This window comes from Elaeis guineensis, chromosome 6 (genome assembly GCF_000442705.2).
Source record: "Elaeis guineensis isolate ETL-2024a chromosome 6, EG11, whole genome shotgun sequence".
Classification (NCBI taxonomy): domain Eukaryota; kingdom Viridiplantae; phylum Streptophyta; class Magnoliopsida; order Arecales; family Arecaceae; genus Elaeis; species Elaeis guineensis.
This window is the reverse complement of record NC_025998.2, coordinates 119,564,908-119,582,447: the sequence shown is the minus strand read 5'-3', so window position 1 is coordinate 119,582,447 and position 17,540 is coordinate 119,564,908. Positions and strand designations below refer to the sequence as shown.

Below are 17,540 nucleotides of genomic sequence, written 5' to 3'. Positions count from 1 at the left end.
TTCATGGAATAAAATAAAAAAGTAAGAGAGAGTTATGTGGGGTGGACTTATTTTACTTAGGATAATTAAATAAGCTTGTTCTAGTTAAGCACCATTTTGATGCATTGACCAGGTGGACCTAATATCCAATTTTGGGATGATGTTTGGCTAGTTAAGTAGGTAACTCTCCATTGAAGTACTAAATCTGCAAGCAATTAAGGCCTGACAGAAGCTATCCATCAGTGGGAGCGAAGAGGCCTAACACAGTGACATTTGTGTCGCTTATCCTGGTTTATATGATGTTCCGATATCATGCTTCTGTTTTGTTCCTATATATATATGACAGTGTTGCTGCTGTTGCTTTATTGTCTTTCTTCGAGCACAGGGATATTTATGCCTGTTCTGTTAGATTATTAACGGTGCTACTCATACCATTCAGCCTGGGTTTTGTTTTAGATCAGATGTTTTTGCAATGGTTTCATTATCTGATAGCATATAACATTGGAGAAGCTGTTATATATCTTGTCATGTATGGTTTTCAAGTGTTTTGATCTACTACATTTCTACAGTATGGATTCAGCTATCTATTCTATATTTCATCATCAGGAACACATCTTTGCTTCATCTTTCATTGTTACATTCTCTCTTATCAAGTTATCTTCTATATTGGGTTCTCTACTTGCAATATGCGGTAATGATTCTTCCTGTCAACTACAATTGCATAGAATTATTTGGTTACAGGGTTGTTTACTTCTTCAGTTGCTGGAGGTCAGGATGTCTACTCGTACAAATACATGGTTGGCTCAATGAAGCTACAGTTCCTTTCTTTCAATTTTTGATGTTGTCTTTTTCTTTTCTTGTTCCTGCTGTTATCTGGAGTCTTTCAGTGGTACAGGCCTATCTCGTTCTTCTATTTGGGGTTCCTTTTGTATGCAGCTTGCCCAAACATACGTCCCGGGCCGCTATTTTGATTTGTGCTGCAAGATAGTTCTGTATAATTTTTTGTGGTTCTCTTAATACAGCTTGATTTCTTACCAAAAAAAAGGATATATGTGTGGATCTTGCATGGCATATAAATTTATATATTCATGATGGAGGTTTAATCATTCCGTCCAAGAATCTCTTGAAAATGTGTGTATATTGAACACCATATTGTTGTCTATGTAAGAGGTTGTTCGCACATATGCATACATAGCAGTATAGAAATATAAAAAATGGAAACTGCTTATGGTGACCTCTTATTTATGTCCAACTAGGGTTTTCATCGGAACATCGGATGTAACACGGATATTAAAGCACTGGACAAATCATGGAGAGGGATACATTATTTGAGCAGCCAGCCCATTGTATAGCCGTATTGCAGCATTTTGGATAGCTACCGCATCATCCATCTTGAAGATGAACATGCGCCACTTGTTGCAAAAATCCAAACGATCTTGCTTGGGGTCATACATGGCGTACACACTAGACAAGTGGCAGTCCTCTTTTGGGGTGGTGGATATAGAACCTATCCAGAGTGGTCCAGTACTCTACCACACACAAGATGCATGGCAAAGGATCCTGGGTCTTTTTTTCTACACCATACAAGAATACTTTAAGTTTTATTATTTGCTAATTTCCGGTTGTCTATAACGTTTTCTGTGAGAACGGCTCGTCACACGTCCATCAGCCTATAGATTGCCCAAAAACCAATTGAATCCGGGTGGGGGGTCAAGTCTGTAAGCACGTATCAAGCGGCCATCTTTATTGACTTCTGGGGTACATATGGCTCCATCAGGTGAGGCGAGCATGCCTAGTTGGAATAAAGCTCAGTGCACGATTTTGATTCTTGTCTTGGCTTACCCATCTAACACGACTGAGATCTCCATTTTTGTATCCATAAGAGGAAACTATTCTCAAAAGACAGAGAAATTAGACAAACCTGACGTCGCTTTGCAACCATCTGGTCAGTCGTCAGTCAGTGCACGACAAATTAGCCCCCTGCTGCCGTTATTCTTTGGTTTGGTGGGGCTTGTCGGGTGCTAACCATTTTAGGGATTGAAGCATGATTCTGTATCAACAAAATACTATATAATCCAAATATTATGGGAAGAAAAAGGAAATCTCTATGGATGTTACTTATTTCATTATACAATCCAATTAAGACTAGAATTTAATCTGAGTTTGAACAGACTTTTAGAAAATGAAAGATACATAGACTAGTAGTCCGATGCTTATGCCTTGATTGAGAGAGAAGAATAGGAGAGAAAACAAAAAAATGAGAGAAAAAATTACTATTTTCTCTTGATTGAATATTTTTTTATAAAAAAAATAAAAAAAAAGAAAAAATAGAAGAAATATAAATCTCTTCAAATCCATAATTTTTTCTTCTCTAAATCGAGCAAAATTGGAGAGAAAAGAATTGAAAGTTAACGAATCTTTTATAATTTTTATCTTACCCATTTAATGATAAAGATTAAAATTAATATTACATTTCAATCATATTTCAAGCATTCTACCTAAACCTCCAATCCGATTGAGACTCTCGTGGACGAAAAAAATTAAAGAAAATAAAAAGAAAGATGGAAAAAATTAAAAAAAAATAAAATCTTTTTTTGATTCTTTTTTTGAATTTGTTGGATTTCCTTACTTTTTTTTTTTCTTTCTACTTTTCTTCCAATCAAAAAGGAAAAAAATTACTTTATTTTCTTTCTTTAAACTCTCAATCTAGCGGAAAAGGATATACTTACTTTTTTTTTTTTTTTTTTCTCCTTACAGATATTTTCTTTTCTTTTTCTTTCTTTCCCGAACTCCCAACCAAAGCGTTATATAATTTTTCAGTTCAATTTTATGTAAGATATTTAAACATATTTTTTATTTTTGAGAGAAAAAATTTTCAGCGAACAAATTGGCAATTAGGATGGTCAACTTTCTTTAATCAGGAAATTAATTTGTAATCCGATGGGATGGGACCCGCAGGTGATCGGATGACTTACGCCCAATGAGTTATAAGTTATCTGCCTAGTTTTTAAAGTAGAAATCACTTAGCTGGCATTTGGGTCCCATGACAAGCCATCTTACCCCTTAAAGCTACATCAAGACTGGATCATCAATGATCCATTATGTATATTAGATTTTATATTTGTAAAATATATATGTACGTATACATTGTGGATGCTACTGTCTATGTTTGCATATTCTTACTTAGTAATGTGCACCGTTGGATAGTATGACCTAGTGGACCTAAATTCCATCGATGATTATATAATAATAAAGAATAAAATTTAAAAATTTTAATTGATGAGTATTATAATTTAATTAATAACTATTTAGGATTGTTTTATCAAAAAAAAAATATTTAGGATTGTAACTTGGATAGATTGGATCATGTTGAGGCCTATCTCCGAACCAATCAACCCGTGTCTATATTTTCTAATCCAGCTGGACGGAGCACTAAGTTAGGGTTTCTCTAAATGCACTCCAACTCGATCTTGTATGAAACTAAATTCAAATTGAATAGGGTAAGCAGCCAATTGATTTTTGATTAGGTTATGGTAATTGAATTTGAATTGAATACAAATTTTCAAATAGAGGAATAGTCTAAGATATTTTTTTAGAATATAAAACCTAAACCATCCTTAGCCAATAAAATTAAGACATCTTTAACATATGATCTCTCCTTAGACCCGTGTGTAATGATAGGGGCTTGTGGACCAACTTTTTAATTTCCGATCCCTCTCCTATTCATTACTATACTAGGTCATCTGTATGCTTTTGGATGGATCAAAAATTTAAAAAATTATAGCCGGTGGACCATGTGTTAGAAAGTTGGTCGGGGATATTTTCCACATAGGGATGAGCCATGAAGGGCTCCTAAAATTAAAAATGCCGTATGCATCAGTTTGAGCCCAATCCAAGATGAACGCATGTAACCGCCATTTATGTTACTCAATGGTCACAGTAACAAATCCATAATGAACAACACCTAGCCGATTATTCCAACAAGTTCAGCCTTGATTGCTACGTCCGAAACCCGGTTCTAAGTTGCAATCAAACAATAATTCTCAATGTCTCGTCACCAACACTTATAACTCCCACGTGGTTAGACGACAGAGTGATCTAAATCCGTTTCCCGAGAGGAAACGCTTTTTCCCACCGGCTGCAGCGAACCCACCCGAAAATGGTCCAAATGTGGTAGGCCCTACTTCCCAAGAGACCCAACCCTCTTCTGATAAGCCTAACGATTGGTTCGTGCTACGAGAGCCTTTTGGTCAAATTGGTGTGACAATATACTCCCCACACGCACGTGGGTGATATAAAGGAGGTCGTAAACTAATGGTAGAACAGTATTCTTCCTCTTTGAACGCCATAAAAAGTTTCCGGACAGAAGTCCAGAAAAGACACCAGGCCGTCCCATTCAACTACGTTTCAGGGAAAGAGCTGGTTACTTGGCGGGGTCCATTTTTCCATTCTATATAAACCCTTGTCCGAGTAGTTTAGCTTTCAAGTTGATCACAAGATCTTCAGGTCTAATATTGAGTTCATAGAGTACAACTAAAACAAAAGCTTTTGTTTGTTCGTTTTCTTCTTCTATTTGTAACGAGAGGGGAGAGGGAGAGAGTATGAGAGCTATGGGTTGGAGAAGAAAGGAGAAGGAGACGGCGGTGCAATATGAGCGTTTGACAGAGAGAATTCCCAAGGGGTATGTGCCGATGCTGGTGGGGAGTGAGGACGGGGAGGCTGAGAGATTTCTTGTGCACGTAAAGCATCTGAGTGACCCATGCATCGTTGCTTTGCTCGAGAAGGCAGCTCAGGAGTTTGGCTACAGGCAACAAGGTATCCTTAGGATCCCATGCGATGCGCAAAAATTCCGGGATATGGCTCATGTGGTCTCAAAAGATTGATGAAACAGTGGATTTTGTTTTTTTTCCTTTTTTTGTTTCCATCTTGAATTGTAGAGAAATGGAGAACCAGATGAGAGTGTGGATTCCCTGATTGTTTTCTTTCCCCTATTCTTTATCTGTTCGTTCTTTGGCTTGCGGGTTGTTTGGAGCTTGGTGAGCACATATGATAGTTTATTAATTGATATATGGAGAGAAAGTGCCGAGATGTTTCTTTTGCTCCCTCTTTATCTCTCTGCCCTTCTTTTGTTTTTTTTTTTTGAAGTACAAATGCTTAAATATGTTTGGTGAATTGGTTGCCAACCAATTCGGCAGACAAGTAGCTAAATGTTTTTCCGTTGTGTGAAGAGTACATGAAGATTCAAAATGGTGCTAGTTGTTATTTATAACTCCCATACATAGGTATGAGTTGCCTATGGACATGGGTGACAAAACTCTTTCAGCTGTGTGATGCACTACCAAATATCAGGTGGTAAGAAATGATGTGGGGAAAGTTGGTTAAGCTTGTATTGTATGAAAAATCACAACAGCTTTTGAATAATGAGCTAAAGGCTTGTTAATATAAATGCAATTGTTTGTTTCAACATAAATTGTGGGTTCAGTTTTCCAATATATTTTTGTTGGAACCTTCTCTAAACTTTCTTAGCTATAATGAGGATACATTAAAATCTATTCCTGTAAATCAGGGGAAGTTATAGATGCATATGTCTTCTAATTAATGTACTCGATGACTTGTAAAATATTGAATCATTCATTTCAAGAATAGCATACAAATTTCTCATAAAGAACAACTGAAAGAACTCGTAAATCATCTTGCCATTGAAAAAGTTGTTAAAATTTCTGCTTATATTATAATATGTACGTGCATACGACTGCAAAAGTAGGAGACAAGCTCCAGACTCATGAGTAATAATCTATTTGGCGTATATTAGATTTTTGGAGTATGATGTCAGCGATGTTTTTATCATTATTGAGTGTTATTTTTTGTTTAAGAGAATTTCACATTCAGGACTTGGGGTGATTTTAGTTTGTTTTTTCCTGTATGTTGGATCGAAGAATAGTGATTCTCTTTTTTTTTTTTTTCTTTCCAATATATATATATATTGTTATTTCTCAAATAGAAATACTAGCGGTATCATTTTTTAAGCAAATCTACAAACCATATATATACCTATGATAATTTTGTAGAAGAAAAGCTTCTACTTCTAAACCTAAAGGGATGCATTTTGTCAATGACAATAGTAAGCATTCTATCAATATAACTTCAGTGGTTCAATATTTTGAGAAAAAGAACATCAGTGGTTCATTCTCAAAGCTAAATTTATTGTGAAGGAAACTTGCACTAAGAAGACGGATGTTGGTTTATCAACTGGGATAAACCAACAACCATTTCTTAGGCTCAAGGAAGAAAAAGATAAGCCAGATTATTTTAAAAAAAAAGATTAATATTTTTACTTATTTGGGTAATTGATTAGTGATTTTTGTTCGAGACAACATTACAGTAGTGTCATAGAAAGAATGTCTTGTATGATTTTTGTGTCTTTTCTGTGGTGATTGATGATTTATGTTTTTGCTCCAAGTGCTTAATAGTTTGTTTTTGCCAAATAACTAGAGTGATATATAATGTTATAATTGTTGAGTAATAAGAATGCACCTCACAATAGCCAAAATGTCTCCCCTCGTGTTTACTATTTTTTTGATGAAAAAGGAGGAAAAGATTTTTTTATTTTTCTATATTTCAAGAGTGCATACAAAGGCCTATAAATATAGATATGTAAACCCAAATATAGACAGGGAATAAAAGAATATATCGAGGAATAACAAGAATATGCTAAGGAATAATATCCCTGGATCCTTAATTGGATATTTTTCTAATTAGATTCAATCCTTTCAATACTTCCCCTCAAGATGAGGCGAAGATATCTCGAAGCCCCATTTTGTCAATCAATCTAGAAAAAAATGATGAGCTAAGCTCTTTGGTCAGAATATCTGCCACCTGATCAGAAGATCGAATGTAGGTAATGCAGATCTGGCTCTGATTAATCTTCTCCTTGATAAAATGACGGTCAATCTCGATGTGGTTGGTATGATCATGCTGTACCGGATTGCTTACAATCTCAATTGCTGCTTTGCTGTCACAATACAATCGAAGAAAAAATTTATTCAGAAGTTGTAATTCTTGAAGCAGCTTCTGAAGCCAAAAAACTTCACATATGCCTAGAGCTATCGCTCTATATTGAGCTTCTGCCGATGATCTAGCCATCACTGACTGTTTCTTGCTTCTCCAGGTAACTAAATTACCCCCTACATATGTACAATACCCAGAGGTAGATCGCCTATCATCTAGTGACCCAGCCCAATCTGCATCAGTAAATCTCTGTACTTGGAAGGTGTTGTTGTTGGAAAAGGTGCAAGGTTTCATGCATGAATTTTAAAATAATTTTGAAATATAATACAGCAGAATATGTAAATTAAATAATTTAATATACTAATGTATGTAATCAGATTACTAAATCCTACAATTAGGACCTATAACATGTCATATTACATTTATGAATCAGAAAATAAAAGTTTTGATATTGATCAAATCAATACCCTAGATCTAAAACAGTTTTAGGTCTAAAACCTAGATCACATCTATATAAGAGAATATATCAGATCTCTTACCTTCATGAGGGTCGAGAACTCTACGGTTAATTTTTTTTGTTGCTTTTAGAGCCACACATGCATCCGACCTCTACAGGTGATCCATACGAAGCTGCAACAAAATCAGAGGTTCGTCGAATGAAGATCCACTCGAAGTGCCAGCTTCTTGCGGATCCCTCCGAATGGTTAATCTAAAAAATATTCTTCGGATCTCTTGGACATTTCATGAGATGAAGAATATGAGGAGGAACAAGGGAAAAGTCAAACCTTTTGACCTTCCTAAAATCAAAAATAATATGTAAAAGAAAAGGGTCCTAAGAGAAGATAGATCTTCTCTTTCAGTACATCAACGATTGATGTCTTGAGAACATCTCTATGCTAGAATATGAGAAGACCTTCTTCTCTAGATATTTTTCTAACTTTCAGATCTTATGATGTCTGATTTTTCTTATAGAAAAATCTCATGATTTATGGAGAAGAAGGGTTCTAAAAGAAACCTTAAGAGAAGACCTTCTTTTCTTCTTCTTCTCTCATCAGAAAATGATCAGATCATGTCCAAAATTAGATCACCATGCTCCAACTCATTGGAGCATGGATCCACCATGCCATCCCTCTCTCTCTCTCAGATTTTTATCACATAAAAATACAAAATAAAGAGAAAATAAACTGAAAAAAAAAACAATAAGACAAAAGCATCTTCTCTATTACTTTTTGTTTTTACAAGACATCAACTTTTGATCTCTTGATAGAAGACTCTTCTCCAAGGAATTTGATGCCTCAAACCATCCATTCCATCCTCTTTCTCTCTCAGATTTTATCACATAAAAAATACAGAAAATAAAGAGAGAATAATATGAAAGAAAAACAATGAGAGAAGATAATCTTTTCTCTTACCTTTCTCTCTACAAGATATCAACCTTTGATCACTTGATTGAAGACTCTCCTCCAAGGATAATGGTGCCTCAAATCACCCATGCCATCCTCTTTCTCCTCTGCTATTTCTATCTTAAAAACCATAAATTTTTTATTCTTATTTAATGGCATATGGGGCGACAACTTTTTATATGGCAGATTAGGTCAAAAGACCTAGTCAACAAGGAGTCCATGGGGCGTCCAACTCTTGGACGCCCCCTCCCTTATAAATTTCGTGGAGATCAGGATAAGATGCTTAAAAGGGGCGACAAAATGATAGGATAGGCTTGGGGAAAGTTGGCGCAAGAGAGGAGGGAAGAGTTCTTGTGAAGAGGGACTCTTTCAAAAAAAAACATAAGCCTAAACCACTTTCCATAATTAACCAAATCACTTTCCATATTGAACCAAATCAAATCTGATTCAAATCTCTAGAATAAGTAGTGTGAGATAATATTCCTTGGACGTGGATATCATAAAAAAATATCTAAAAATTAATTAGTGGGCGTGGCCTTGAGATTTCTTAGGTGGCGCAAGAGATGATATGGAATCCTAGTCTAACTAGGATTCTTATGTAGATTAGGTCAAACACTTTGAACCTAATCCAAATTAATTGCAACCTAATTAGTGAAGATTCTAGTCCAACTAGAAGTCCAATTAAATCAGATTAAATTATATTTAATTCTGATTTAAATCCTAACTTAATTAAGAATTAGGTGCATACAAGTCCTAGTCAAACAGGGACTTATTCTCCCTTGCAACTGACTTATCCAATAAATCAATTAGACTTAATCCAATTAAATCTAAAATAATTTTAATTGAATCAAATTCAATTAGACTTGATCTCAGCCCAATTGCTCAATCAGATTGAGCCAATTAGCAATCCAATTGCTAATCGATCCTCCTGCAACACTTGCATTAGGTCAAACATCAATCACATTGATCGTTTAACCTTAGAACAATTCTCAATCGTCGATTAACCATTTGATTAGATTACAATCTCTTATGTGTGTGATCCTATAGGTTCGAACCTAAGTCGGTAGCATAGGAATCAATTTCTGTACCAATCAAAGTAACCATCTAGCAATCGTTTCCGACGTTCAGATAGGTCGAATGTATGCAAAGCAACATTCTAAGAACCCTGACCCATGGTTACTGTATAATTCTTTCTTTTGATCAATAATACTCAAGACAACTTTGAGTATGCTGTCAACACTCATATAAGTCATCTCTATTGTATCTCAAAATTTTACAAATCTCGTGACTCCTCACGAGGATTACCCAGGCCTAAGTTTTGCTAAATTGAAATACAGCGAGACATTCACTTTCTGAAGTTAATCAGAAGTGGTCAATCCCATCTTGACTCACACACCGACTTCACAAGTACTTGACTGTACCCAAACATCTTTCGAACTTATATTAAAAATACAGACAGTCCGGCATTAAAGCATAGTGAGTTGCTTATAAGTCACTGTGGTGATCTCAGATCAGAAGGACACTTAAACCCATTGGTCTTAGCTAGCTACTCTTGATAGTAGAGTGTTACATTGGTCATGTTCAATGCAGATGTACTCTTACATCTCACCTGGATGCCATATCAGTGTCTCTATACCACTTGGTTATGAGGATAACCAACGCATATGACATATAGCGACCTACACTTGATAAGTTATCGTCCTTGTTAATAATTTATCATTTGATCGTGAATAATTTAAGAACCATCCGATAAATCCTCTTTTATTAATTGATTGTGGTTCTAAGGACTTCATCATAATTTAAAAGTTCATTTAAGGAAGATAGAACTTTTATGATGAACCTGTCAAATAACTATTATTATTAGATAATTCATATACTAATTTCAATCATCTACCACTTAGATGATTGGCTTTAGGATATATTTTTTAACAACTCTCACTTGTACTAAAGCCAATCAGAATGATATCAAATATCCTATCTTTCACTTGAGTTTATAGAACTTCTTAGTTCCGAGGTCTCAGCAAATGGGTCGGTCAAGTTCTCCTTTATCATCGATCTTCCAAAAATCGATGTCACCCTGATCTAGAATCAAAAGTGATAGCAATACAGAGTATACTGGTCCTTCAGTTCTTTAAACAGATTTATGGCTCCAGTACTACGATAGGACTGGACCATCGGTGGAGGGTGCCACTCCCAACCTGCTAATAAAGCTCAGCAACTATAAAGCTTACATGGCAACATCATATGCTACGATATACTTTATATCACTAACTTAGTAGGTTAAAGAATCCTGCTTAGAACCTTTCCAGCAGATTACTCCTACAATTAGGATATGATCCGATACTTTCTTGTTGTCATCTTGATCTGACTGAAATCGAAACATCCACATGTTTAAAGTCAGTATTTTCATATTTGAGTCACTGGACTTTAGTATTTTCCAAATACTTAAGGATTGTCTATACAATCTTTCAATGGTTCTTACTTAGATCAGACTGGTATCTGCTCACTACAATTAGTGAGTATATCTGGTCTTGAACATAGAGAAATTAGATGACACCCAAACCTTTATTCCTTGCAATGCTGGAATGCCATTTCGATTAAGAGAATTTCATCCACAGACAACACAAGAAATAACACTGCAAAATATTTTGTCTACTTATAAATGCAGGGTTCCTCTTTGTTCATAATAAAGACATATGTTCAAAACGTATGTTCCAACTCTGGGATGATAGCGAAATGGGCTTTATAGGTCTCCACTTTCCTGTCTGTGCTACTCTGATCTTTTTGAAAAATTCACTCACACCCAATGGGTTTTATCCTTTCAGGTAAATCATCTAGTGTCCATACACTATTATTTTTCATGGACTTCAATTTAGATTTAATGGCTCCAAGCCACTTCTCAGAGTTAGACCACTGCATTGCATCCCTATAGGTGATCGGATCCTTGTTAATCTCATCGAGATCAACAGGATCACCGTCCCAGACCTAGACACTGAAGTATCTGTCCGGCTAATGCGGTACTCTACCAGATCTCCTTAAAAGTGTTACTTTAATGGGCTTCAAGTTTGATCTAATCAAATCCGGTTCTGTAGGTTTACTAGATTATGTCGGTTCATTTTCTATCAGTCAAACTTTCAAGTTCAACTTGATAGGCATCAGTTCCTTCTCTAAGGAACTTCTTTCCAAAAGGAATACCCTACTGCTGATGAGCATCTTATGTTCTTCAGCATGATAGAATTAGTAACTCTTAAACAACTATTGGACCGAGAACCAAGTTTATCTGTATGCAAACCTTTGACATAGGCCGATCAACTCCAAACCCAAAGATGAGAGAGTCTAGATCTATACCCGTTCCATATCTCATATGGAATCTGCATAACAGACTTACTCAGTATATTTTTAGAGTAAAACAGGTAATCACATAAGAGCACAATCCTAAAACAGGCAGAGAAGTGAACTCTATTGTGGATTGAACCATGTCTAACAAAGTTTAACTTTTCCTTTCAGATACACTTTGTTCTGAAAAGGAATCCACTGAGAGAGAATCTACTGTATGGGGGATTTAAACCCGAGTGTCCTTAGAGGCATACAATTGATCAAGTATGCAGCGGTCAAGACAGCCTCACCCCACAAAACCTTAGAAACTTGCATGGTAAAGAGTAAGGACCGGGCTACTTCAAATAAGTGCCTATATTTTCTTACGGCAACTCTATTTTGAGTAGAAGTATCAACACAAGTGGTTTGATGAAGAATTTTGTGAGTGTGAAAATATATACGAAACTCCCGATTAATATATTCGATGCCATTGTCAGAACGTAGAATTTTAATTTTGACACCAAACTGAGTACCTACAAATTTATGAAACTCTTTAAAGCAGTTTAAAACTTCTATCTTTTCCTTCAATAAATAGACCTAAGTTACTCGACTAAAACAATCAATGAAAGTAACAAACCACCTATGGCCTATGAGAGTAGTAGTACTACATGGTCCCCATACATCAGAGTGAATTATAATAGAAGGTTCAGAACTTCTAATTTCAGATATAGGAAACACTCCCGTGGTATGTTTAGCCAACTCACAATGATCACTAACTAATAGATTTTTGTTGCATTTATTTGATAAAGAAGAAAATAAGTGACTAAGAATAGAAAAAGGAATGTGACCCAGCCACGATGATGTAATATAAGTTCTGAAGTGGCATCTTCAGCAGACAATGCATACCCCATCAAAGAAGAGTTCATACTTTTCTCATCAGTTGATAGATAATAGAGTCCATTGTGCAGCCTACCATCCCTAAGTATCTTCTCCATTTTCAGCTCCTAAAATAGAAATGAGAAAGTCAAAAAGTTACAGAGTAATTCAAATCTCTAGTAATAGAGCTGATAGAGAGTAAATTTGTAGAAAAAGATGAAACATGCAATATTGATGATAATCTTAAACTAGGAGTACAGTCAATAGATTCTTTCTCTGAGACAGAGGTAAATGATCCATCAGTTATTCGGATCTTGTCCTAACCTAAACATGGTGAATATGAAATAAAACTATTAGATGCCCCTGTCATGTGACTAGATGCTTCTGAGTTTATTACCCAGGAGTTAGATGTTCCACAAGTAAATGCATGTGATAATTTATATGAAGTACCTGAGTGTGCAAAAAGAGAGGAATCAAGATACCAGTCCTAGTGGCTAGATTGTTCCAAAGTAGAGGGTGTGGTGTTTGAAGATGATTCATACTTTTCCATCATTCGTCGGAGGGTCGGGTACTCTACAGATAAATTGTATACAGCACCCTCAGTCTCTTCAGAGAGATTGACTTAGGCAGGTCCACGATCATGATTCTATCCTCCAGTTCTTCCACCACTACGATGACCACCACGACCCCGACTACTATGCCCAGGCTGATTTGGGTGACCATGAAGATCCCAGCAAAATATCTTAGTGTGCTCAGGCTTTTTGCAATGAAAACATACATTCTCACCTACCTGCTGTGGCTGCACAGTAAGAGCTGACCTTATAGAACTATTGGAGTCGAAAGTTACTCATCGTCGTGTCTCCTCGCTCAAAACAGTAGAGAAGACTTGACCCAAACTAGATAATATATCTCTGATGAGAAGCTGAATTCTGACAGACTCATATTTCAGATTCAAACCAGATAGAAAGTTCTGAACCCATTCTTCTTCTAAATATTTTTGAAATCTATCAACATCGATAGAGCATTGTGGAACAGAAGTTCTATAATGATCAACTTCAGACCAGAGATGCTTCAACTCGATGGCATATTCAGTGACAGATAAATCACCCTGACAAAGCTGACACAATTGAGAACAAATCTCAAATGCTTGAGCGAAATTCTGCTTTTGTGAGAACATATGGGCCACTGTCTCCCAGACTTCCTGTGTAGTCTCCAGCAGCTGCACACTTCTGGCCACACTCTGTGTCATGGTATTGAGAAGAAATGCTAGAACTACAGAGTTCTCCATTCTCCATTGAGCTATATCCTGCCACTATTAGCAGGTTTCTTCTTTGTCCCGGTGAGATATCCTTCCAAACCTCATCCTTGAATAAGTAGGCAAGTACTTCTCTCCCATTGTAGATATGTCGCTGGACCATCAAGTTTCACAGCTACTTGAAGAGCATTCAGCGATCCACTATCTCTTCACAAACTATCAGATTGAGTAGCAACTGTAATAAGCTGATCCAGTAGACTTTCAAGATTTTGTATAGTAATTGGATCGGCCATTTTCAAAAAACAGAGTATGATAATCTCACCGACACACTATCAATCAATCATCGGATACTCCACCGACACACTATCAATCAATCATCAGATACTTCTTAATTACAGACTTCCAAGCATCAAGCTATAAAATTTTTCCATCCATAAAATTTCTCCATCCTTTTTTTTGGGGGGCTCCTCTTTTTTTTTTCTTTTTTTTTTGAGAAAGAAGAAAATAAATTAAAGAAAGAAAAAGCGTTAAAGGAAGGAACTTAAGTTTCCTTCTTTACCAACCATTCCCCATGAGAAGCAGTGTGTGTTCAGGGACAGCAGAGGGCGACGGCCGGTGGTGTTTGATAGGCATCGGGGTCATGGAAGAGGGCTGAGGAGGGCGGATGCGAGGAGGGCAGAAGAACCTAGATCGGCGGCGATGGGACGGGATGCGGAGTCGACGGGCGAAGGTGGCCGATGAGCGTCGTGGTCATGGGAGATGGCTAAGGATGGAGGCGGCGGCGGCGACGACGGCGGAGATAGCGTCCGTGTCGTGGACGGCGGCGGCGATGAAGCAGTCGAAGGCGGAGAGGGGGGAGAGCCACCAGACGGCATCGACGGATTTGTTTGGATACAGAGATGACAGACCTTTTGAGGAGCTGATGGTTGCTGTAGTTGATGGTGGCGAATCAAGAGATTGGGAAGAGAAGGATGAGAAAGAAAGGAAAAGAATAAGAGAAAAAAAATTATGATCGGAAAAATGGATCAGGCTCTGATACCATGATGAAAAAAAAAAAGATTTTTTTTAATTTTTTTATATTTCAAGAGCGCATATAAGGGCCTATAAATATAAATACGTAGATCTAAATATACACAGGGAATAAAAGAATATGCCAAAGAATAACAAGAATATGCTAAAGAATAATATCCCTAAATTTTTAATTAGATATTTTTTTAATTAGGTTCAATCCTTCCAATATTTTTTTTCTGAAATAAACAAGCCAAAAGTTGGAAATCACAATACGTCACTGTGCATGTAAAACCACTCCTACAGCCTGCACTTCAGAATAGCTTCCGGTGTGCTTTCCTATTCGTTAAGTGATGCTCCTTCCATGTTAGAAAGATAATTAAGCGCACAAAAAAAAAAAAAGATTGGTTACTTAAGATAAGATCTCACATTAGATCTTAAATAGTCAATGCTCGTGGATATATAGGAATCTCTTAGTCGGATCTTTATGAAGGAAGTCTCTTTATTAAATATGAAATCTAAATCATAAGTTTTTATTTTTTGAGCTGGTAATTGACGCTACATTACTGCTAGCATGCAAGAGTGTGTGGCTATGTAACTCTTGTAAAAGAAATTTTTTATCATGCTAGCACTGCTCGTGAGAAAATTGAAAACACTTAAAGGTTAGGATACCAAAATGAAGGTCAAAAATAAAATCAGATAGGAAATCGAAAGAGTTATTTAGGAGAATGTGATTAGGAAAAATTTTTTAGAAAAAAAAAAAAGAAAAAAGAAAAAGAGACCCCACCAAAAAGCATGCAAATTGCTTGGAAAAGTGATTATGAAAAAGTTCGAAAAGCCAGATTGCATCACCATTGTAATCCGGCTGCAAGCAATGAGTTGCTATAGAACAATTCAGTCAAAAGAAAAAGAAGAAAAAAAAGAAGCTTCTCTCATTAAATTAATAAAATGCATCATATATGGTAGTGTATAAAACTAATTTTTATTGCAATAGAAAAAGAAGTCTATGCATCACTTATGTAACTTCCTTTGTGCGAAATTTCTAGGTCATTAATGATCCATTATATACATTAAATTTTATACTAACACACACACACACACACACATTATAGATGCTAGCATCTGTGTTTGCATATTCTTACATGGTAACCTGCAGTGGTGGATAGTATGAGCTAGTGGACCTAAATTCCACTGATGATTATATTATTAATTATCAAGAATAAAATTAAAAATTTTAATTGATGAGTAATAACTATCTAGGACTGTAATTTGGATAGATTGGATCACGTATGTTGAGGGCTATCTCTAATGCAATCATCCCATGTCTATATTTCCGAATCGAGCCAAAATAAGCACTAGGTTAGGGTTTCTCTAGATGCAATCCAACCCAATCCCGTGTTAAACTAATTTAGATTGAACCGGGTAAGCAGTTAGTTGATTTTTGATCAGACCATGATAATTGAATTTGATTGAATTGAATACAAATTTTAAGATAGAGAAATAGTCTACGGTATTTTTTCAGAATATAAAACCTCAACCATCAAATAAAATTAAGACAATTTTAACATACGATCGCTTCTTAGACCCTTGCATAATGATGGAGGGCTGTGGACTAAATTTTTAATTTCCAATCCCTCACCCTTCCATCACCATACCAGGCCTATATACATTTAGAGGGATAAAATTTTTTTTTAAAAAAAATTATATCCGGTGGACCCAGAAAGTTGGGCAATAAGGGTGTTTTGTTAGAGTCCGGTCCACTAGGGACCAATCGTTCAGTTCCCCTAAATTAAATATTCCGCCTGGGTTAGTTTGAGGCCAATCCAAGGTGAACCCATGTAACCACCATTTATGTTACACAATGGTCATGATGATGAACATCTAACTGATTATTCCAACAAGTTGAACGTTGATTGCGACGTCCGAAAACCGTTTCCAACTTGCAATCCAACGATAGTTATCATTGGCACAATCTGATAACTCCCACGTGGTTTAGACCACAGAGTGGTCTAAATCCGTTTCCTGAGAGGAACCGCCTTTTTCCGAGAAGATGCAGCGAACCCACCCGAAAATGGTCCAACCCTCTTCGTGATAACTGACACGCCTATTTCATTGGTTCGTGCTCCGAGATCCTTCACATCGTCGACCAAGTGGATGCTATCTATGTTGACAGTTTGGTCAAATTGGTGTGACGAAATAAACTCCCCCGGCGTACGTGAGTGATACATGGGTGGTCATAAACTAATGGTAGAACAGCATATATTCTTCCCGCCCCGTTGAACGCTATAAAAAATTTCCGGACAGAAGTCCAGAAAACACCCGAGGCCGTCCCATTCAACTACGTTTCAGGGAAAGAGCTGGTTACTTGGCGGGGTCCAGTTTTCCATTCTATATAAACCCTTGTCCGAGTAGTTTAGCTTTCAAGTTGATCATAAGATCTTCAGGTCTAATATTGAGTTCATAGAGTACAACTAAAACAAAAGCTTTTGTTTGTTCGTTTTCTTCTTCTTTTTGTAACGAGAGGGGAGAGGGAGAGAGTATGAGAGCTATGGGTTGGAGAAGAAAGGAGAAGGAGACGGCGGTGCAATCTGAGCGTTTGACAGAGAGAATTCCCAAGGGGTATGTGCCGATGCTGGTGGGGAGTGAGGAGGGGGAGGCTGAGAGATTTCTTGTGCATGTAAAGCATCTGAGTGACC

The 17,540-nt window shown here is 36.6% G+C and overlaps 1 protein-coding gene across 1 annotated transcript; it reads right to left on the bottom strand.

The window, feature by feature from the left end:
- Positions 1–13,428: 13,428 nt before the first annotated feature.
- On the bottom strand, positions 13,429–13,869 carry LOC140858831 (uncharacterized). The gene has a single exon (XM_073260109.1). It carries the CDS (start codon positions 13,867–13,869, stop codon positions 13,429–13,431), a length of 441 nt encoding a protein of 146 aa, XP_073116210.1.
- Positions 13,870–17,540: the final 3,671 nt, after the last annotated feature.

Excerpts from the sequence above, each read along its gene's own strand:
- LOC140858831 (XM_073260109.1), bottom strand. The coding sequence starts at position 13,869 with ATGGAGAACTCTGTAGTTCTAGCATTTCTTCTCAATACCATGACACAG.